General features: G+C 37.0%; 1 protein-coding gene and 1 long non-coding RNA gene across 2 annotated transcripts in view; both read right to left on the bottom strand.

Moving 5' to 3' along the window:
• Positions 1-6,748, bottom strand: part of LOC139741112 (BAR/IMD domain-containing adapter protein 2-like) — a 115,278-nt gene extending 108,530 nt beyond the window's left edge. The window contains exons 1-2 of the mRNA XM_071651701.1: positions 6,584-6,748; positions 4,238-4,313 (exon numbers count right to left, since the gene is read on the bottom strand). Coding sequence (XP_071507802.1) covers positions 4,238-4,313; positions 6,584-6,631 — 124 coding nt within the window. The 5' untranslated portion in view covers positions 6,632-6,748. The remainder of the gene's footprint in view (positions 1-4,237; positions 4,314-6,583) is intronic.
• Positions 6,749-19,000: 12,252 nt separating this feature from the next.
• LOC139741120 (uncharacterized) lies at positions 19,001-23,643 on the bottom strand. Its single transcript, XR_011711606.1, has 4 exons — positions 23,341-23,643; positions 20,641-20,825; positions 20,059-20,212; positions 19,001-19,469 (listed from the first exon to the last, which is right to left on the bottom strand). It is a non-coding gene; the product is annotated as an uncharacterized lncRNA (long non-coding RNA).
• Positions 23,644-23,731: the final 88 nt, after the last annotated feature.

Raw genomic sequence — 23,731 nt, 5'->3', positions numbered from 1 at the left:
GTATTTTCTTTATATTTTCTTGGTATTGTTGTCCACTCATACGTCATAACCTCTAGTAGTCTCCTCATCCAGCGGTTCCAACACCAAAACTTTAAAAATTCATAACATTTGCATCGATTGTCCGATTTTCTTCAAACTTTCACTGATGTGTTTTACTAATGTTGCTGCTTTCACTCAATCCACATTGTTCTTGGGGTTTATCTTCCCTTTAATCCGTTGAAGGCTAGTCTCGAGTATACTCAGACAGGTGTCTAAGATGGGAAATGGATATATGTACTAACAACATCAGCCCGTTGTGCTCATCTCCCTGATGTGATTCCTGCAGCAGTCACAAGGGAAACATTAACCACTGAATTATTCATTGAAAATGAGTACACGCACCACTGATGCCCTAATCGCTATATCCTGGTCCGGTGTGAGGTCTTTCTGTTCTTGTCTTTTCTTTTTATACATCACTTTGTTAACATTCTGCATTGTATACAGTACAAAGTATAGACTTTACCAATCATTGTATCCTTTCTATTTCATTTTACAAGAAAACATTCCGCCTTTTTTTTCTACTTTACAAGTTTTAAGAAACATCCACACAAATACTTCCGTTGTACAATGTAGCTTGTCAGAAATTTACCACCTATAACAAACACTACAGTACATTGTACCAGTCACTTGTATTTGATGAATTGAACGTAGACATTACCCGTTTTAGAATAACATTGATTATTAATACATTGCAGATCTTGTGTACACTTTAAGCTCTGTATCAATTTGTAAAAGTGGAAATTTTCACGGTGTTGAAATTTTTGGGCATTTCGCGCAACCAGAAGCTAGCGCGAAAATAAAAGCACGCAAATATTTTTGTGTGCTGTATGTTCCAGTACAGTGTAGTTGATGTCTTGATTCCGCGGAATTAAAAACACACGAAACTCTTCTAACCCGGCCAAGCGCGAAAAATTAGTAGCGTGAAAATATCCACTTTTACAGTATATTACTTTGTCCACAGCAGAGAAGTTGAAAGATTTTCTGCACAAACATAGATGGTACAAACCTTGACTGCCTTTGTCTGACATACTCAACAGGGATTCAGATCATTGATTTAAATTTAAAAGTGCAGTTCATTTGTCATTAATCACTGAAAAAAGGCCTTACAGTGCTGTATTCCAATCACTTGGATAAATTAAAGAGCTTTTTATATATTGACTAAATTTGCAAAACTTTAGATCAAGAGTACCATTGATTTCAAAGTCAACAGTAATTACTTCACTGTTTGCTAATTCCACTCAATATGGAGTACTAGTATTCATACACTGATTGCTTTTTGGGCACACAAAATCAGGTGTATTCTACACGCAGTACAAACCTGTATGTTTACTTTTTTATGTCAACAACAATCTTCTGAGCTGGTTCTACAACTTGCTTTAAAGGTCCCACACATTGTCTTCAAAATGATCCCATTTTTCATGAGAAAAAAAGAGCCCTGCATTGTTTGTTTACATCAAATTACAAGTTTGTCTGTTTTTTATGGGGAGTGGGAGCACATCCTCCATGGCACAAATTCCTTGTCAATTCTGATCATGTAAACACGGTATAACATAAAAAATCAAAATAAAATAAAAAATTACAGAAACTTCTGCTTGTGACCATGTAATTCAAAATGAATCAAAAGGGACATAAAGAAAGGTGCATGCAGCATACTGTGTTTAGCTGAGAGACTGAATTCATTTGCATCAATCAGCATGGACTACAGAATGTGATATTCAACTACATTTGACCACCATGATTTTTTCATCTACTGATACCTGTTAAGAGTCCCTCAAAACAGAGCACAAGTTAACCACCTACATGTAGAAACATGCTGTGTTCATCCCAGATAATGGGGACTTCAGTCACAGCACAAAGCACAAAGACCAAGTCTTTTTGCACAGTTGACCAGTTGTGTTTTGATTCATATGATCTTTTCCAGTGGTGTCCATCTACATTGATAATTTTGTAGCTGAAATTACATTCTAGCTAAAGTATACTCACAAAAAAAGAAAAATAATTAATTAAAAAAATGAATACATATTGCATGCACATAACTATAACACTTAAACGAAATACTATGTCCTAATTTTGCAGCTGGACTGCAATCCTTCAATCAGCTCTGGGAAATTGTCTAGTGCAGATGTTACATAATCTTTCTCATTAAAGCACACTATACACTGCATAAAGGTACAGGCTACGTAAAACACAGTGCTCAATGACTATAGGCATTAATTGATTTGGATTTCAGAGATCGTTTATACAATGTACTATATATGGATCACCAAGGTCAAATGGGGAGAATCCGTGTAATAATTTTGTTTCCAGGGGCAACCTTAATCTGCATGTCTAATTAATTCCTGATAGGATCAGGTACTGTGCAGTGTACAATTACCTGGATGTATAATGTGTGCAGGATGCACAAATGATGTACATGTATTCTGAATGTATGGAAGCTGTATTCTGATTAATGTACACTTGTACACAATGTACAATGTATGCTATAATGTATCAATGTATGCTATAATGTATCAATGTATGCTAGATGTTAACAGCACTCATGGAGTACGTTGTAGTAGTGCAGGTGAGTACAGTAAGAAGCATTCAATGCTCACTCCCACGTCTCTCCTCTGCTCAAAACCTGACTATAATCTGTCGGCACATTTGTTTGGCAGAATTTGGGCCGTCATGAGTCAGCCTGCCACCAGCCAGGATACAGGGTCCTCTCTCTCCCTCCCTCTCTCCCTCTAGCCTCTCTCTCTCTCTCCCCGAGGATGTGGAATTGGAAAGTTCATCTTCAGGTCCAAAACCCTTCAACCACATTATCCTGTCTAATTTCACTACACACCCATTACTACTCCACAGTACCCCCCCCCCCCCCCCCCCGAGTAAGCCCCCCCCCCCCCAATACTTTCCGTATGTCTGAAAACATTTGCAGTCAATCATGAATACTTTAGAAATGTGTTACGATATGTACATACCTGGGTACAAGTACCTTCTACTGTCAACTTTTTTAATATAAAGAACACTTTCATATATTTTCATTACTGTATCCAAGGTATCGTTGCATGAAAAGCTATTGTAAAAATAGCATTGTCTCATTACAAAGCTGTAAATACTGTACATTGTACATGTTGTATGGTCTAGAGTCAAAGGCTGAGGTGCAATAGGCTGCTGGATATGTAGAGAAACTAAATAAATTGCACTTTTATGATATCCCATCCCCCTCCCCATGATGTACATGATTTTTATTTCTTTTTTGACAATACAGTATATACATATCTGTGTAGTTAGCATAATTTTCAACCTGTTGAACATTTATAAAACATTTATGAGTGAAATTAACTGTCCTTAATGATGCAATGAATTTACCTTCCAATACAACACAATATTGACAGGGTTTGATAAAATTCCTTTCCCTGCTCATCAATTTCACGCTTTACTCGTATCTCCCTCCCAGGACCAGAGAAATAAATGCAAGGTGATGAGAATAAAGGTGTCGCATACAATACTAGCTTACCCTTTTAACAACTTCTAGACGCTTCTTGCAACATCAACATCTTGTTCAGTAACTAAACTCCGTAAATGTCACTCTTCTCTTCTGTATCTTTAGGTTTAGAGAAACTGATCATTTGAATGGAGACAAACTTCCAGCATGGTATATGTTTCAGGCAAAGAAACATATTTTTCTTTCTTCTTTTGGCACCACACGCCACCCATGCGCACACACATACATGTATAGTTACAAATTGTACACACACAAAAGTGAATGGTGGCCATGCAATCATACCTGAAAGGGGGTAGCAGGGTAAAAGACTTTAAATGCAATGTGCAAAGACATTTGCCCATGGCCTAAGATTTCTCCATCAGCTGCTTACAGTTTCAATAATTTCCTTCCTCATTGCGGAGCACTTTGGGGTTGTAAATAGGAATTTGCTGTGAACTTTTGTTATTCATCTAATTTGGAAGTGTATGCCCACTATAAACTTCTGAGATATAGTGTTTTTTTTATAGTTAATGTTCAAATTTCATTGAGTCATTCAGTGCTTGAGATGCAAGAAATATAATTCAACCAGCTTGAATAGTTTTTGAAGGGGGACACACTTCCTCCCACTTCAATGATAAAGCTTCATAAATCATGATATGATAAAGACAAAATATTGCAATGTTGGAAAAATAGAATAATTCAGTTATTAGGTTAGAGAAAGGAGAGACTTACTCTGGAGGGCCTTCTCATAGGCTCTGCCAAGTGTGACCAGATTCCTGACTTCTGGGTTGAAACCTTCTATTGTGTGCTGCAGGAAGAAAGAAAACAAATGTATGATCTGCTGGAATCACGATTTAACACCAATTTCTCTCTTACATTAAGGACTAATATGACTAGTATTAATTTTGCATCCATGGCACGTTATAGATAAATGACATCATGATATTAATGAAGGAAAGACAGAAGTTTTGTCAAAACTACATCTGTATTACCTGGGTAAAGACTTGCAATGCCTTGCTTTGTGAGGTCTCATCTCTGCTCTTACATGTATGTTGTTATTTCTAATTGTTTATCATGCTTTTCCTCCTTTTCTATCTGTTTCTCTGTTTGTTTTCAGAGAGGTACAATGTTACCACATATGTGCACATCTGCAGAGTTTTCTTTAGGGCTGGCTTTTAATAGTTCTTGTAGTACACAGTACAGAACTTTATGCCACATATTCATGTTTCATTGGTCAACTACATCAGTACATGTCAAAACATCAGTTGCACAAATAAAGGCATACTTTACAGTTGTGAAACAATATTGCATGACAAACAAATTGATCGATGGGTTTTTGTCCAGTTTTGTCAAGAAGTTATAAAATAAAGAGAGATGGCTGAATGTTTGATACAAAGTCTACTTTATATATTATATAAAGGAGCAAACAATTTATCAAACAAATAGAGTAATGCTTTATCAAGTAATCATACTTTAATACACCATTGATTTAACATTGTCCTTTCACATGCTGCACATATTGTGTTGTAACCCACAAATAAGATTGTTACCAAATCTATTTCAAATACTTTATGGGATATGAGTACAGACATAGTGTGCAGTTACAAATGGGTTAGCTTGAAATTCTAACATTTCTAGTCCTGACAGGGTTTCAATTATCTCATGTATAGCACAAGATTAACAAAGAAGAAGGGGGGGGGGGGGGGACTTCATTGTTTACACCATGTATTCATAAGCCAGAGTAAAAACAAATCCTATCCTAGCACTGTGGCTTCTGGAAGCAAATTACTTATACTGTACTATTGTAGTCCTAGAAACAATACCTTGCTCCAGGTCTGGCTGGGGAGGTGCCTAATCCTCTCTAGCCTTGCCCATCACTCACTATCATTAACCTGTCGAGGACAAACTGATTTTGCTACAAGCCTACAACATGCATTCCCATCTAGACACCTGCCCGAGTATACTTGGGACTCGTCCTCAATGGGTTAATCAATGATTTACAAGCTTGTGAGTGTGAGGGAACTGAATTACTATTATAGTCCATATTTATATACTAGTTTACTACAGTATGTGTGTGTTTATTTGGCAGCATTTCATGTTTGCATGAACCATTGTTCGTTCATGGCATAGGAACATTTTGGGGTGTTCTCTTCTTCCTACTTGGCTTTGTCTGACGACGTCTATGTCTGTGCAGTCTATAGACATGGTAAGCCTTTTAACTATACTTTATATGTCCATATAGGCCTCTACATTCTTAGTTTAGAGTTGGACTTTAGTGTCTCTAATAATATGTCCATTTTTTATCTAGGCCTACTTCACTTAATTTACTATTGGTATTCTATACCCGACTACATGTATATTAGTTTTACGCAGCTAGCACAGTTAGAATGTACCGTAGATTTAGACCCAAGTCTCAAAATCATTGCTGAAGAAATGATCAAGAGACAGCTCAACAGCTCACCTCAGTAAACTCAAGCAAGCCCACGCCTAGACAGAAAGATCCGTCTATCCGGAGGAGTCTTTTATTTTTTTATGTTATCGCTCTCGTCCGTAGTATATATAGATCTATATATACAGTATAGTACGTATTTAGTAAGGAGGGGGTCCGTGAAGCCAGACTCAGTCTCCGCGGAACATTTCCCCGACGATAGACCGATCTTTCCGTAAAGCCCACGCCATGCCAGGGCCCCATCTTTAGACTTGTGATTGATTCAAATCAATCACAACTTTACGATTGAATAATGAATGGAAATCCATCTTATAAAAAAGTTATGATTAAAATTAAGACGGAGAACTGCAATCAATCAATCACAGGTTGCGATTGATAGCAGCTTTCACGAGATTTGTGACTGATTGATTTCTATCACAAGTTTTATAAGACAGGGCTCAGGCTAGGCAGTCCTAAAAAGCAGCACTCTCATTGCATCCCGCGGGACACGTCGGGGACACCTGCCACACCTTTCCGATGCAGCAGGCCATTCCTCACCCACTAATACACTACAGCAGCTAGCAGCGCATTCGAAGGGGGAAGACCGAGTTTATCATGCACAGACTTGAACACAAGTTTAAAACGCTTACCCTGTAGACATTTTCTGTCATGCGATGCAGTTGCTCCCCGGTCGCCATGGTAAGGACCTACTTCCACATGTAAAAATCACAGAATTTCTCTTCGGCGGCTCCACTCCTGCATTGAATTTAGTCGGACATCAAGTTTCGTGTCAACTTCACGCACGTATTGCATGTGTACGGTATGATGTGTATATAGTGTGTGTATTGGTTTGCAGGTGGGTGGCTTCTCTTGTTTTCATTTATTCGCGCGCGCTGAGTTCTTTATTTGTACGTGACCATCTATACGGACACGCAGCGCACACTCAGCATACGAGCAAGAATACAAAAAATACACGCATGTACATCACTGCGTCACTACTAAATTTTTTATGATCTATAGTATAAAGCAAGGATATATCAATGGGCCTTACCGTAAGGCAAATTTATATGTTGGTTTTTTTTTCAAAAGCATCACTTTCATAGAGATTTTCTTTCTTAAAGTCTTTCTAAAGTAAATTCGATTTAGTACTTCATGATAATTATCTATTAACATGATATATATCAGCCATGATAATAATTATTATCATCATTATTCCTACAATAGTTATATTTAATATTGTTGTCATTATATTCTATTATCTTTGTCACTTTCATCATAGAGCTAATTACCATCATTATAACCAAAACAATGGTTTTGATCACCAAAGTTGTTCACTTGCAATATCTAAGAGAGTTGATTTCTTTGGCAATGGTAGCTATTAGTAGTTGATTCAAGTAAGTTGTATTCACTGCGGACAATCATGCGTAAATCTTGACCGAAAGACCAGTCTGTATCTTGTCGTCCGGAGATAAGTTTCGCGGAGACTACGTCTGGCTTCACCTAAGTCTACGGAGGATAGCCGTTAAAGAAAAAAAGAAAAAAAAAGAGATTTAAAAAAAGAGACTCCTCCCCACAGGTGGATTTTTCTGCCTAGTGTGAAACTGATCATCAGAGTGTTTGTGGATAGCACGCAATTTTCTAGCTTTACAGTACTGATTGAGGTAAGGGATTCATGTTTTGAACATTTGTAAGTGAGATAACGAGAAACAGCATGTAATTTTAAGAAGGATTCAACGTTTATTTGATGAAAATTGGTTTTGAAATGGCTGAGATATCGAAAAAAAGTGATAATAATAAAAGGCGACAGGCCACAACTTTATTAAGATCTCTTTGTTTCACCTTGTTTTTGGATATTTCAGCCATTTCAAAACCGATTTTCATCAAATAAACATTTGATACTCTTTAGAATTGCATGCTCTTTGACATCTCATAGAGTGGTTTCTGAATATCTCGCAAAATGTTAAAAGCTAAATCCTCACCTCGACCAGAACTGTACACACCCTTAGTGCTCACAATAGATTGTGCAATAAAATACTGTCACTGTAGATAAGCAGGTGTTGTTTTTATCATGCACTATTATGTGGAAGTAACAATAGAAGTTACAGTGGTAGGCCTGTAATGTTCATCGTCATCATCATCACCGGACGGTCACCGTCATCATCATCATCATAGACGAGATCTCATTGTTTCATTGTGTCGGACGTTGGCAGCTGCCGCCGTTAGATGGCGCGATACAAGAAACCGCCAATCGTTCAAATGACTTGCGAGACAGGTCACATCATGCAGACTGAAACAGAGAAAGAAAAAAAAATGAAAGAATTCTTTTTTCTTGCAATCTGTTTAGATTAACACAATGATGCACGTTAATCAATATACCCTTTATGGCACCAAGGAATTGCACTACAGGGTAAATGCTATTATCAACAAGCCAATTACTACGATGATGATGTTTAATGATGATGATGATGATAATAATCATAATCATAATCATAATCATAAACATAATCATAATAGTGGCCTCTTATAAAGCGATGTTCCAAGTCCATCAAAAGTCCATAAAAAAATGACGCCTATGGCACTGAAATGATGATATGAGGCCTAAGTAGCTACAATTTATTACAAAAAAAGAAAAAAAATCATAACTAAAAAAAAAAGCAAAACGTTCCAGATATTAAAATATTTTTCTCATCTTTCTCGACTGTTGGAAGTTTGGATCTACGTACTTATTGATATATGAGTATCTGAATATAAGAACGACCCAAGTCCATGGAAGACCATTTCGATTAAACTTATAAAAAATTCATATCTTTTTTATTTGTCCAATAATATTCTATTTAACTGTGATGGCAAAGCAACATTGTATATACAAATTAGAACATATGAAGAGTTTGTTTGCAAAAACCGATAAGTCCATATTTGCCAAATGGAGATATTTGCGATTAAAGGTCAAGAAAAATAAAGAGAATGATAAGAAAATTTTTGATTCTTTTGACCATAACTTCAAAAATATACCTTTATATGTAGTGACCAATATATAATTTAAAAGGTATTATTTTGTACTTTATGACAAAGATCGTACTTTAAAATCTTCAAAAATGGACTTATCGGTTTCTGCAAACAAACCCTTCATATTATTATGACAATTAACATGGAGAGGCCATTTTGTGTGATGGACTTGGGTCATTCTTTGATTCATATGAACTTGGGTCGTTCTTTGATTCATATGCATGATATTCTGACATAGAGATGGGAGAAGGACGAGAGAGGGCGCTGTAATATGAATGTAAGAATGACCCAAGTCCTTCATTCTTACATTCATAGAAGATATAACTCATTCATTTCAGGCGCTTCCGGGGGTAATTAGGCTTTATCATTTCTACACAAGATGAGTCCATGCATAAGCTACAATTTCCCATATCAAACTGAATGTGGCCAAAAATTGGACTTGGGTCGTTCTTATATTCAGGTAATCATGTATTTCTCTGACATAGGACCTACACGTTTTTTGTGCTTTGGTTTTGTTTTTGTTGTCTTTGGTTCGTTTCTTTTACTATCAGCAGTGCGTGCCCTATGGCTATAATTGATCATGATGAACATATTTTTTAAAGGCCTATAAAGCTTTCAGGTTAATTATCAGTGTGATATTATTCACTGAATTATATTAAATGAATAGCAGATGGGAATATGCATACTAGATACTATGTAGCAGTACATGCTGCATACTTTCATTCATAGACATTACAGATGAACGTGTATGCTCTTATAAAAACAGTCATGTTTCCCTTATCATATTTCATTGTTTCTGTTGTTTTGCCTTGCAATTTATTTTATGCGTGCAGTTTGTTCATTAGTCCAGCACAGAGCTCGTAATCTATGCAGTCTGATAATATATACGCTCACACACACACGCACATACACACACACACACACACACACACACCACCACCACCACCACCACCAACAACAACAACAACAACAACAACAACAACAGCAAAACAAAAACAAAAACAAAACTAGAAATGTCGCTACAGCGACTGGTTATACCCCCGTCAAACAACATTTCATAAGCTTTGGTCAAAACAACATTTGATAAGCTTTGGTCAAAAAACTGAGGAAGTAGTTAAATCCGCAAGATCTTTCTCTGATCTTCTGCCATTAATATGCCGTCACCATGGCAATGTACTTTCAGGTACTGTCGAAAAATGCGTCTTGCACATCTACAACCAAAGGCACACGTCTGTACCAAGTTTCATGGAAATTGGGCAAAAACTGAGGAAGTAGTTTGCAACAGAAAATTTTCCATCATTTTGGCTCATAATATGTGAGCTGTTACCATGGCAACATACTTTTTGTCACAGTCAAGAAATGTGTCATGCTGACCTATATCCTAAGACAAACATTCAATATGAATTCCATGAGAATTGGAAGAACACTGATAAAGCAGTTTTGCCATGAAGCATTTTGCCCTATATTTTACCAATAACATGCCGTTACCATGGCAACGCACTTTTTGCCACTGCGGAAATATGTGTCTTGCACATTAACATATTCAGATGAACATCTGTACCTAATTTCATAAAAAATGATCAAAAACTGTGGGAGGAGTTCGCAACGCAAGATTTGTACCCATTTTTGCCCATAATATGCCGTTACCATGGCAACGTACTTTTGGGTACTGTCAAAAAATACGTCTTGCACATCTACAACCCAAGGCACACATCTGTGCCAAGTTTTATGGGAATCGGTTGAAAACTGAGGAAGTAGTTCGCGACGCAAGATTTGTACCCATTTTTGCCCATAATATGCCGTTACCATGGCAACGTACTTTTGGGTACTGTCAAAAAATACGTCTTGCACATCTACAACCCAAGGCACACATCTGTGCCAAGTTTTATGGGAATCGGTTGAAAACTGAGGAAGTAGTTCGCGACGCAAGATTTGCAACGGACCGACCGCCCGACCAACCGCCCGACCGCCCGACCGCCCGACCGCCCGACCGCCCGACCGACCGCCCGACCGACCGTCCGCTGATTCCTATATACCCCCTTCAAACTTCGTTTGGCGGGGGTATAACAACAACCATAGTGCTATTACTTTTTCCTTTCCGAAAGATAAAGATCGAATACTAAAGTAATGTGTATCATATTATAACCTTCGCACATCAAACAATATTGCTATATAAATCAATAGTGAACGGCCGTTAGGTAGCTGCTAAAACCATTTACCAAAATAAGGTCCCATTTCATACAAGATGTTAGGATAGCAACTCTTGCTGGAATGGCAACTTCCCATAGCGACAGCCAATCAGGAAACCGGATTCTTGTTGTCACCATGCTACAATCTCACAAGGAATATTACTGAAGTTGTGGCTACAAATATCCTTTACTTTCTTAAAGACAGCAATAATCGCAAATATCTCAAATCTTAAAGATAAAAAATGGGGCCAGCTCGTTTTGTGATAGAATTCTTCACAATCAGAGTTTTAGAAAGGACCCTTGTTTTATTTGATGCACGTCACGAGACCGACACCCACGAGTCATACAGCCCACAAGTCATACAGCTCACAAGTCATACAGCCCACGAGTCATATCAGTTCACAAGTCATACAGCCCATGAGTTCGACACTAAGCCAACAAGACCCACGAGACCGACACATTACGCGCCGTGTTGTATCTGTCGAACTCGTGGGCTGTTTTTACCTAGTGTCGAACTCATGGGCTTTATTTGCCTAGTGTCGAACTCATGGGCTGTATAATGACTCGTGAGCTGTATGACTCATGGACCTGTTTTCAATGTCGGACTCGTGGGATGTATGACTCGTGGGTGTCGGTCTAGTGGGATGACCCCGTTTTATTGGCGAAAAAAGAGGCTGTGAAAGAGGAGAGTGAAGGAGGGAAGCCATTATAGGGAAAGAGTAAGGAAGACAATAATGACAGTCGACTGTCGCTATTGCCTTCCTTAGACTCAAAATCTTTATATTGATTGTCACTTTCCTCCTTCAATCTCCTCTTTCTAGGGTTTTCTTCAAGTCATGACTATTGGGGGGCTATACACACACATCGTGCTATCGATACAGTAAACCTCTCTTCCTCATGACACTTGTTTAAATCTGATTAAATCCACTGAAAATAACAAAATATATGATTAATTTACATAACAAACGAGGCTTAATTGAAATTATTTATTTCTCTCTGTCGACCTGATGAGGATCTTAGTATAACATCGAAAAGATCTTGAAAATGATACTTTTGAATTCAAACTTTTCATAATGAACCTTTGAAATCAAATATTTAAACTTCTTATGTTATGTTTGAAAATTAAAGAGATTGATGGTTTATCCATCTGAACCACAGTAAGAAAAATGTCTTATTTCAACTTGAGAAGAACGTTTATTATAGATAAAAGATACTTTTGAACATGGAAATGAAAAAAAAAAATCGAGGAAAGAAGAAAAAAAAGTGAAAAAGAAATTTTAGGCACTCTTGAGGTAAATCAAAGCTGAAGTCCTCGCACTTTAGACAGGTAACGAATTAACGACGTGATACTTGAATATGGTATGAATTAATATCAAACTTTTTAGGCCCACATTTCATTGCTTTGAAAATAACTATTTGGCATAAAATCTTAAGCTTACTTCAGCATTCTCTCTTTTTTTAAATTAACATATTAGTTTACATGATCTTTTTTAAAAGATACAGTATTGTTCTTATATCACGTTGAATCTAATTCATGGCAAATAATGTTCATTAGAAATTATTGTTATTCATCTAGAGGTCTACAATGTTTTGATTTAGAAAAAAGAAAAAGGAAAAAAAAAGTGAATACATACTAGTCAAAGAGTTTTTCCCCAGTGGTGGGGAGGAGAAAATCTCTTTGCGATGCGGTACGTCAGTGCCGTATATTAAGAGAGTCTGGCCAACTCGGTTTTTGGCTTATGTGTTTTGAAGCCTGTGATTGGTCAAAAGCTGGTCCCGTGATCTACAGGCGCCATGTCGTTACCAAAGTCAATAACGCGGGCGCGAGCAAAGCTCATACGCAGTGTCCATTGTTCATTACGCGCAGCTACGCGCTAATTTTGTTTGCCTTTGGGAAATCCCCAATATCAGTCACGGTGCAGTGGGGATAATGAATTGTCATTGCCGTTGTCTACTTTATTGAAGTAGAAGGTATATAATATATCATTTTAAAGTTATTTTGATATGTTTCTGCGAAAAACTGAAGATTTGTCATGCCTAAATTCCTGCCCAGCATGGCGTTGCTTGAACCACCTGACTCATGTGTAATGATGCACCGCTTTCCGACAGATCCAAAACGAAGGGAAAAAAAAGTGAGAAATCAGTGTGCGACGGGAAAACTGTATGATATGTTTTTTTTTTTTTTTTTTTGATTCCTCACGGTGTCTTTCAGACTATCCAAGTTTTGATTTACATTTGTATGCCACCGCCATAACGTACGAAGTGTAGCCTGAGGCATCTGTTTTGGTCGTCCGTCCGTCCTTCTGTCTGTCCTTCATTCCGTAATAATTTTTGGACACCGTTTGTAATGAAACTGTTTGACATAAGATGCATATGTGTGAGTGGACGAAGTTTTGCCTTTAGCTTATAAACTTTTGTGTGAAAGTGAAAGGTCAAAATCATGTACATAATGGTTAAATTCTTAAAACAATATTACTATTTCCCACATATCTACATGCAATTTTTGAAGGTGAGTACATGTATTTCCAGACAAAACTTACTGCGGCGACTATGATTCTCTTGTGATTTATTTATTTATTTATTCATTTATTGGGGGGGGGGGGTAGGGGTGGGGGTCATGGGACGGGCCAAAGGTCAAGGATCAATGTCAGGTAAAATGTTAAAATTCTAGTATCTATTGTTAGGATATTATTACCCAGTTCCTCCGTACCTTGGAGATTACCCAATGCAAAAACTTAAAACCAAACACGGTATTCGCATGCCATCATTACTACACAGTTACGCGTATATTTATAGGGAAAGATTTTGGCCATGATGGTCAGAGGTCAAGTGAAAATAGTAAAATGACAAGATTTTCCACATATTTTTTAAAATAACCACTCAAGGTATTGCCATGAAGTATAGATAGGTCAACTGACGAGTAAAAAATGCTCAAATTCCTTAATACTTGCTCTCTTAAACAATAAAAGTCATCCATTCACACTTAGTTCAAGGAAAGTAAACACTCGACGTATATATTATATCTTATGACAAACATGCCATTTTTTCTGTCAATTATATGAAACTGACGTGTAACATTGTCAAGACGTACTCTACCGTATGTACAAAAAAAAATTACAACGGGACTCTCCGCATTGATATCTTTAAAGGACAATTTCACCTTCATAAACATAAGGATTGAGAAAATGCAACAATATTAGTAGAACACATCAGTGAAAGTTTGTGGAAAATTGGACAATCGATGCAAAAGTTATGAATTTTTTAAATTTTTGTGTTGGAACCGCTGGATGAGGAGACTACTACAGCTTGTGAGTCATATGCGTACAACAGTATAAAGAAAATATAAAAGAAAATTCAACATATTTTCACTTTTTTTCGCATAATAAAAGAGCAATTGACTTGCCTCTTTCTAAAGGCAGGGGGAATAATATTACCCATAACATTTATCGGTAACGAGTCAAGGGAATGTGTACTTTTTTCAAAAGATGGAATTTTGTGAAATTCTCTTTATATTTTCCTTATATCGTTGTACGCATGTGACATCTAAGTTATTCATACACTGCAGTAGTCTTTTCATCCAGCGGGTACTGCACAAAAACTTCAAAAATTCATAACTTTTGAACGGATTGTCTGATTTTCCTCAAACTTTCACTGATGTGTTCTACTAATATTGCTACATTCTCTCAATCCTTATGTTTATGAAGGTGAACTTGTCCTTTAAAAATAGTCAATCAATCTAAATACAAATTCATGGTATGAAACTATAACTCATTGCCCACATTATTTACAGAAAACCCCATTCGATTTGCTTCAGTGGTCAAAGAAAAATTAGGGGTTTTGTAGAAGATGTCAGAAATCTCTTCCCTCCAAGTTCTGTATATTGTATTCTCACACAAGAGCATCGTAAGAATCAGACTCATGACATGCTTTACAACAATCCACTTTTCTCTGTGACCGCTTTACCAAATTGAGAGCTAAGATATTGTATTTTAAGACTCTGAAGTAGCATTTAAACAGTTTAATCCTATTGGGTGTTATCAATGCGAAAATCTGATTGTAATTTTTTTTTTTTTTTTTTTTTTGGGGGGGGGGGGGACATACTGTACACCTGCTAAGAGAACATGGCTGAGGTATACGCCGGTAGCCATTTGGACAATTTTATTTGTTTTTAAACTATATCTATATCAAATGATCCTGAACGTGTAGTTTATATTTGGTACGGATGTCACTGAGGATATCCCTAATCATCATATGTTATCCAGGTATTTGTGCTTTCGTTCAATTACAGGTCTTTTTAAAAACTATTTCTAAACAATTTGAGATCATTTTACATACCTTTAAGGTATATGAAATGATCTCAAATAATAAGCACTTGCCGATGACGTTTCATGTTGTACATTGTACATAGGCGTTTTCCTTTTGGATTACCTAGAAGGCCTTCATGTCTGTTCCATACATAACTATATGGTACTAAATAGGATGGTAATTGAGGGTTATTTACGTGCTAAACAGTAATAAGTTAATAACTGTGGAATTCGTCTATTGCCTGTGCACTGCTAGGATTGTAGATTTATTTATCATGTTGTACAATATTCTTGTTCCCTGGACAGCTTGCTAATACAATATAGCATACAGTCTAGTGAAAGTGTACGACACGGCATACTGTGAATTCTTCTTTTATTTTTACAGCAAAAAAAAATATATATTTATATTCAAGAATTATGTCCTTTAGACAGCTTCCCTATACCTGGGTGCTTGTGTCTGCAATGGTCTATTCAAATGTGTAAAATGATTGACGATTGTTGGCTTTGTTCAACATGGATGGAATGAAAGAATGTCCCTCCCCCCAACCTACACCCTTTCTCTCTCTGTGTCTCTCCCTCTCTCTCTCTATAATAAAAAAAAAAGTCAAGCAATACAGTGCCTTGCGCCTTTGGGACGCCTGCGCGTAAGGGCGGACTCACACTGTGCGATTTTTACTGCGATACGCTGCGCTGCGACAACGTGCGATATCGCAGCCTGTTGCACTCTGTCGCAGGTGCTGCGATGTATACCGCACACTGTGCGATTTGTGGCCTACGATTTACACCGTGCGCATGCGTACATCGTACGTTATGGCACCTGTTCATCGTAGAACGGTCACCATGAATGAAGTCACTCGTGACTGTTTTTTTGGAGACGTTGGTTTGAAAAGTACATGTATGTTCAAGCTGGCTTTTTTTTTATTGTAAAGTAACTACAGAAATTACTAGATATGAATCGAATAACACTGTATATTCTAAGAAATGAAGTTAATAATGATAGAAAAAAGAAATGCCATATTTTGGTATTAAATTGGATCACTGCCTGGATCAAAGTCCCCCCCCCCTTTTTTTTTTTGGGGGGGGGGGGAGGTTACGTGGTTGTAGGGTTCTTGATCATTGGAAATAGTCATTTACAGCATATTACGCATATTTATGTAATTATTACAATCAGCAAGGGTGAAAAAGTACATGTCTGGCTTGGTTGAGGTCTGTATTCTCTGAGTGCTCTTCTGAGGCTTTGATAGTGGAATTCTAACATTGTGGTTTCTCAAACACATAAAATATTGTGCTGACATATTTTTCTGGTTGGCCCTTGAAAAATTCACTCTTGTTTTGTGTATGTAATTACCATCCAGATGTAAGGGAATCACACTTATTTACAATATATATTGATTCACAAATAAAAACGTGACAAGAATAAAGATAATGATATATTCAAGTCATTAAATTAAATCTAAAATATAGACACATTGATCACAATTAAAGTCAATTCAATAGTTTATTTCCATCATCAAAAAAGAAAAAGATAAGATGTACAAAGCGGTTCAAGTTGTTGATTTGTCTTTCTATATCATGACTACAGCTGTATGCTTCAATTAGTTCAATACAATTGTACTGTCAAAAAAAGGCAAAAAAAAAAAGCAAAACTAGTAGGAAAAGCAATAATTGTGCTGTACAATTCATATATACATACTGGAGTATGGATGTCATAGTTCTTAAAAGTATCACACAAAGTGACAAAAACCATCAACTTCCATTTCTTTTCCACATAAACAATGAATAAATTCAGTCAACTTGAACATCTTCAAGAAGTTCAGCTCAACGAGTTACCATTACAATTTGCATGAGACAACTACCTATGCCACCACAATTTCCCAAATAATGTTGCAAAAACAAACAAACAAACAAACAAACCTCAGAGAAGAAATTGCTGCAATCTAACATACTCTACAAGCAATGTTTACAGTTAGAGTTTGTGTACAAAGGTACATATTAAAACACTTACTGTAAACATACAGTGTATTTTGAAAAATGCCAAATTGAAATGATCATACCAGCATCCGAAGGGGTGCTTTGAGATGCACTAAATGTGCTACTGGTCCTAATCCTGATTAATCAGGCACTGCATACACTGCAAAATACTGTGGCAAAGCAGTCATTTGAATTGAAATTCCAACTGTGTGTGAACCTTGTCAATTGTATACCTTAATAATGTAGTATCATTACAGGAGATCTCATCTTCAACATTGTCCATTTTCTGTCCATCCCAGATTATGTTGGTGCCTACCTTAGGCATTCTTTACAAGAAGATGTGCTGCTTGAAATGTGTGGAAGAAAAAAAAAATAAAAGGTTCAAGGCTAGAGTACATGTAATTTTGGTTACACATTTTACTTTCCAGAATTGACTTATAAGCAAGAAATATACAATTATGTTACCAATAAATCAGGAAGATACAAATGAATGGACATTGAATTGCTTTGACTGATAAGGGTAAGTGGCAAATTGTAGCCTACAATGTAGCAAATACAACTGTAACAATTTGCTGACTCAAACTCTCAGATGTTGAGTCCAGTAATAAATGTTATCCATCGATACAGATAGAGGTATGATAAAAACAAGCAAACAAACAAACATAATTTTGTGCAGAGGGGGGAGATCAGCAGTTAAAATATGTATGATTAAAATACCATGCAGCACTTATACGGTAGCATATATATGACTGCATAGGAAAAAATAGCTATCTCAGAATGCTGACTGCTGCATTCACATTGCTCTCCATTCAGAATTGCACAGTAACATGATTTCTTGTTTGCAGCTATAGTACAACTTATTGCAATGATACATGTGCCATTCTCCATTTTTCTAGCTCAAACATTTCTGGCAATACATGTATCATTGTCAGACTCACATTTCAATACGCTTAGACAAGGGCGATGAAAACACACTGTGCAATTCCATCATTGTGCAATGATTATTAAAAGCCTTGTTGATGTAGACTGGCATTATTAGGGTGATTAATAAGTTTACAAAACTAAGTTGTTCAATGGTCAAGTTAAACTAATATTAGACAACTTGCAATAAGCTCTCACTTCCACAAAGGCCTAAGGTGTTTTTACTCTGTGCAGTCCTGTGAGTGACGAAGAAATATGATGTCATGTCACTATCACTTTTGCAACAGTGCAAGTCATATACAACAACTTCAAGGTAAAACATCTCTTGAACTTCTGAAGTTTTCCATCGATTCAAAGGAAGTTTTGCTTACATGTTCAGCTCACTGCAAAGTGTGTTGCTGTGGTAACAGCACTAATTGCCCTCAAAGTTATGTAACGGCTTTAAGAACAGCTTTCTTCCCCAGTTTTCGAGCCATTAAAACAATGTTTGGCCCACATGTTGAGTTTAATGTAAAGTTGCACAAAACATACATTTCTAAACAGTAGTGGAAAGAGTGTTGCTATTGTCTCTGAACATTGTAATGGCCCTCACAAATCAAACAAAAGCTTGTGGAATTTTTCCCTCTCCAGTTTTCCAGTGATACAAACAAAACATGGTACATTTGTTGTACATGATTTAAGGTTGCAGGATACATTTTAAAGAGAAAGGGAAAGTGCATTGTCGGAGTAACAGTGCATAATCGCCTTAAAATCATGACAAAACCTTGCACATTGAAATTCTTCAGCTGTTTGATGGTATTTCAGAAAAAAAAAAGATTCACGGTGATTGCACGTAAATTTGAGTTTTTCGAGAGTAGCTGTGTTTGTAGTTGGTGGGAAAACAGAAATCAAACCATTGTAAGTTAACATCAAATGCATGTAAAGTTCATGGAAACTTGCACTGGTCCAACATAAATGAAAGAAACAAGTCAATATGTCAGTTTCTTCAAGTTCCACCTTCACGACTGCCTGCTGTAGTAGCTACCACTTTCCTGCTTTGAAAAGTCACATTTTGTTTCCAGTAAGTCCCAGAGAGACAGCAATGTCATCCCACACCGATCTTGCAGTTACAGGTGTAAGTGTTGAGGTGAACTACATGACAAGGGCTAAACAAACACAAAAAAGAGAGCAAAAGGGAGAAAATAGGGGAAATATTAATTGTTACAAAAATGCATAAGGTTCCCTGTGAAGCAAATGTTTGTAGTTTAGGATGCCTCCAACTTTCCGCCCATTTGCTTACAGTGTTTACAGCACTTGAACTACACACATTAGCAACTGACAACCACAGTTGAGTTATCGAGTTGAGTTTTTATGAAGTTCCTCGACCATGGAATTGACTGTGGAATTTTATTTTCTTGAAAAAGTAAAAGAACAATGTGGCATGTTTTTATTTTATACTTAGAGAACTTACGCCTGAATAATCCTTTCGACAGTGATCATACATCTGAACGCCCTGACAAAAAGAAGTATCCCTGGATGATAATTCTTTGAATAAAGTCTACTCAACAATGTTCTTTGAAGTATGTAAATCAAATTTGGGATTTTCAGGTAGGCCTACACCCCAAATACATAAATATGTTGCACTTGTCTGTAGAGAAAAAAACAACAACAACAAGCATGTTTTTGTTTTTCTTTCTCTCTCTATTTTAGAGGTAAAGCAAACATTTTCCATTAGTGCATCAGCAGGGTACCTACTGCTGATAAAATTTTGGTTTCCTTTGCTTCTTGACTCCTCCTTATCTTCTTAGGTTTTGCTTTGACAGGTCCTGCTTCTCCTTCTCCTGCTCCTTATGTGTAGCATTTCAGCCTTTGACGCCTTGCTGGTAGAGTCTTTATCATCTTGTAATTCCTAGTAAATAGGAGAAAAAGAAAAAGAAAAAAAACCACACAAACATGATTACATATTGTATTGAATTAGAATGATGAAGAGGGATGCATTCCCCCTATGTCTTACAATGGATTCATTCTTTCAAAGAAATGATGTTTTCATTTATTTTTAGAAATTGCTTACAATGACTGTATTTGAAGTTCTATGAATAAACTATTCATCACTTTTAGGGTAGCATGAATGAAATTTTTATTTTCTTCAAAATACTGTAAAAGACAATTACACTTTTTGAAATAATATCTTTCTTGCTCTCAACTTAATGTTTTTTCTTTAATTGTCAAGCCACCATAAAAAGAAAAAGAAACTGATGTATTCACACATGCAGTCACATAAACATTTTGGAAAGTATGAAAAAGTGTTTATCTTATCTTCTAACATATATACTGTACCTCAGTCTCCAAAATTGGTTAGGTATCCTCTTGGCATGTTTGTCCTCAGAAATTGCAGGTAAGAGAGGGATTCATGTACTTCTGCAGGACAACCAGTTGCCAGCTGCTCCTTTTCTGCTCTTCCTTTTCAACATTGAGACAAGCCTCCAGTATGAATTCCTTAGAAATTTCATTTTTATTCAGACCTGTTTAGGGTGACACAAAGGGACAACTATTTTCAGGCATTTATGGTAATTACAGTAGACTCTAAATTTACCATTTGGGTAAAAAGGACAACATTTGGGAATGAATCTAGAGTTAACAAACACAAGTGATAAACAAATTTATTCAACTATTCACCATTGTTGATCATTGGATAGGCCTGTACATAAGTGCTTCATAAATGCATATATCATAATCATAATTATTTCAGTCATTTACTAAGGTCTAAGGGCTCGAAAGCTTAACTAAATTACACTATGCATTACATTATAGTGTACGTTTAGTACAAGTATGTCAATATACATACATGTGTAACACATGACGCACACAGCATTGTTTCCTACAGTCTGCAATTTTGGATAATTCATGATTGCCCTTGAATGATGTTTTACATTCTGCAATCAAACTGCAAGTACAGTTTGTACACCCTACACAATGGGGCAGGGTCTTTGATGATTTCAGACTGAGAGTTCATTTTGATATACTTTGTTATGAAATTAAAGGGCAATTAAAGTTAACAGAGAGTATGACATGTACACCGGTACTGTACTGTATACTATAAATAGCCTTACCAAGTGCTGTGCACAGCACGTTTGTGACTTGCTGAGGCAGCAACGACAAGGCTGTGTTTATTATCGACACAGATTAACAAATGACGCACTGCCGAATAATCAAATACTTTGTAGCACTAGTTTGCAGACCTGAGCATGAACATGTTACAGCCTCATACAGTAACAACTTTCAGTTTGGAGTGCATGATCGATCATCACATAAAAACTAGGACAAACATGGATAAAATGTTAATCACCTAGTAACCTACATGTAGAGAGGGTCACTTCAATGCATTGCATTTGTTTTTGTGTGTGTGTGTTTCTAGACTACAATTTCTGTACAAATCTCCAAGAACAACTGATCAATCTAAGTTACCTCAGCTCCACTTAGGCCTTATTGTTAAAAATCTAGAGTGCTATACTCCTGGCTTTATATCGTTAGGTAATTTCCATGAGACTAGACACTACGTCTACTCTAAAAAAAAGTTTGGGAACAGTTTGTTTATTTTTTGTCTAGGATCTGGATTCATACTGCTTGTAACTATAGCAATGGATCTCAATTACAGTGTAGGTCTAACTCCAACGGTTAGAGTTCTAATTCCTCTAACGTTTAATACAAAATAGGTCTAAGCCTACGGTTCTAGCGTTAGACCACAGTCAAGGGCAGGAAAGGCTAGCACAGCTACTGACAATCTAGATCCAGTAGGTGCCTATAGGCCTAAGTAATAATCGACACTGTATTTCTGTAGCGATCACTAGCTTAACCAGAGTAGGCCTACCGTATGATTTTGAAATCCATGAGCACATTTTGGCCCCCCCCCCCCCAAAAAAAAAAAGTAGACCCATCTAACGTTAGTACCCTTAGTCTTACGTTAGATCACCGTAAGGGACTATAAACATTACTATCGTTTAATGTTGTAGAACGGGTCTAAAACTAAGAAGAAGCCTGCTGACTGCGAGTAGTGCTAACGTTACTCGTAATAGTGCATGCTACGACTGCTAGTGCTAGACTAATTAACTGTTAGATCTAGTGCTTAGGGTCTAGACAGACTAGTTTAGTTAATCTATATAAGACTTTAATAAGAAAATGTAGATTTCTAGAGATCTTATCACTAATAATGTCAGTTACATCTTGATGGGCTAGACTTTCAATTATCAATATCCTTTCCTATCAACGTGTAAATACTAAAAAATATCTGGATCTGTTTCTGTTTCTGTTCCGGTTCCGTCGGTATAGAGGTCTACTCAGAATTAACTGTACTCCACCAACGTTTTGTAACTGTGTGTGAGTATTGTCGTGTGTGCAGGGCAGGAAGAATGTTTCACATTTGAAGCCTCTAGACTAGACTAGATCTATAACTGTTGGTTACTCTTTTTCAACGTTATGTCGTTAGACAGAAACCACGTCTAACGTTAGGCCCTAACGTTGATGTGTTTACTGTTACTGTTAGTGTTCACGTCCACGTCAGTCGATCCAGTAGCAGTGCAATACTAAGCCATTATGGTCTAGACTTAGTTCTAGGGCCTGTCCAGACCAGGGGCCTAGCCCTAGTAGTTTATACAACGTGTATGTCGATTTAATTTATAAAATTCGACTGGAACACGTATGTTGTACATAGATCTAGGGCAGACTAGGCCTAGAACCACTTCTAGGCCCATACACGTATTTAGGCCTATATAGCTAGATATGGGTCTAGTTTATAGCATACTCAGTAGGGCCTAGGCTTAACGCTAGTATAATTTAAACATTAGATCTTTTAAACACTTAACAAGTTAGTCCAATTGAAGGCTATGCATACAGTACCGGTCCGGCGGTACGCAAACAAAATTTTAACCAACCCACAGACTGTTTAATCTGCCCTCGTTCAAACTCTATACATGGGACTAAGTATGGACAAAACGGCTGCAATGGACGCGAGAAGCCCATATTCATGGTAGAATTACTCACGATTGCACTCTAAGTCGTTGTAAAACTCCCTCCCCATCTCATCTTCGTCATCATGTTGAGATAGATCAGTAAGCAATTGTGGAATAAAGGAAGCATATCCAGCCAAATCTTGATTAGTACTTCTTCTACCACCTTGCTTCACTGAAAGTTTTCGATCATCGTCGCAAGCGATTGTCGCAGAATTTTGAACATGTTCAAAGTTCTGCGATGGGGCTGCGATCCCTGCGATATCCCCAAATCGCCGGTTGTCGTATCGCAGACATCCTCACACTGTGCGATTTCTCGTCGTGCGACATCGCAAAGGGTAAATCGCAGTAAAAATCGCACAGTGTGAGTCCGCCCTAACGCTAACCCCCAAGCGCACACGCTAAAACCTTAAGCGCACTGTACG

Source organism: Diadema antillarum, unplaced genomic scaffold (genome assembly GCF_040938485.1).
Source record: "Diadema antillarum isolate AM-2024a unplaced genomic scaffold, OU_Dant_1.0 seq00000905_RagTag, whole genome shotgun sequence".
Classification (NCBI taxonomy): Eukaryota; Metazoa; Echinodermata; class Echinoidea; order Diadematoida; family Diadematidae; genus Diadema; species Diadema antillarum.
Note: the sequence above shows the minus strand (reverse complement) of the source record. Positions and strands in the feature narration are given on the sequence as shown.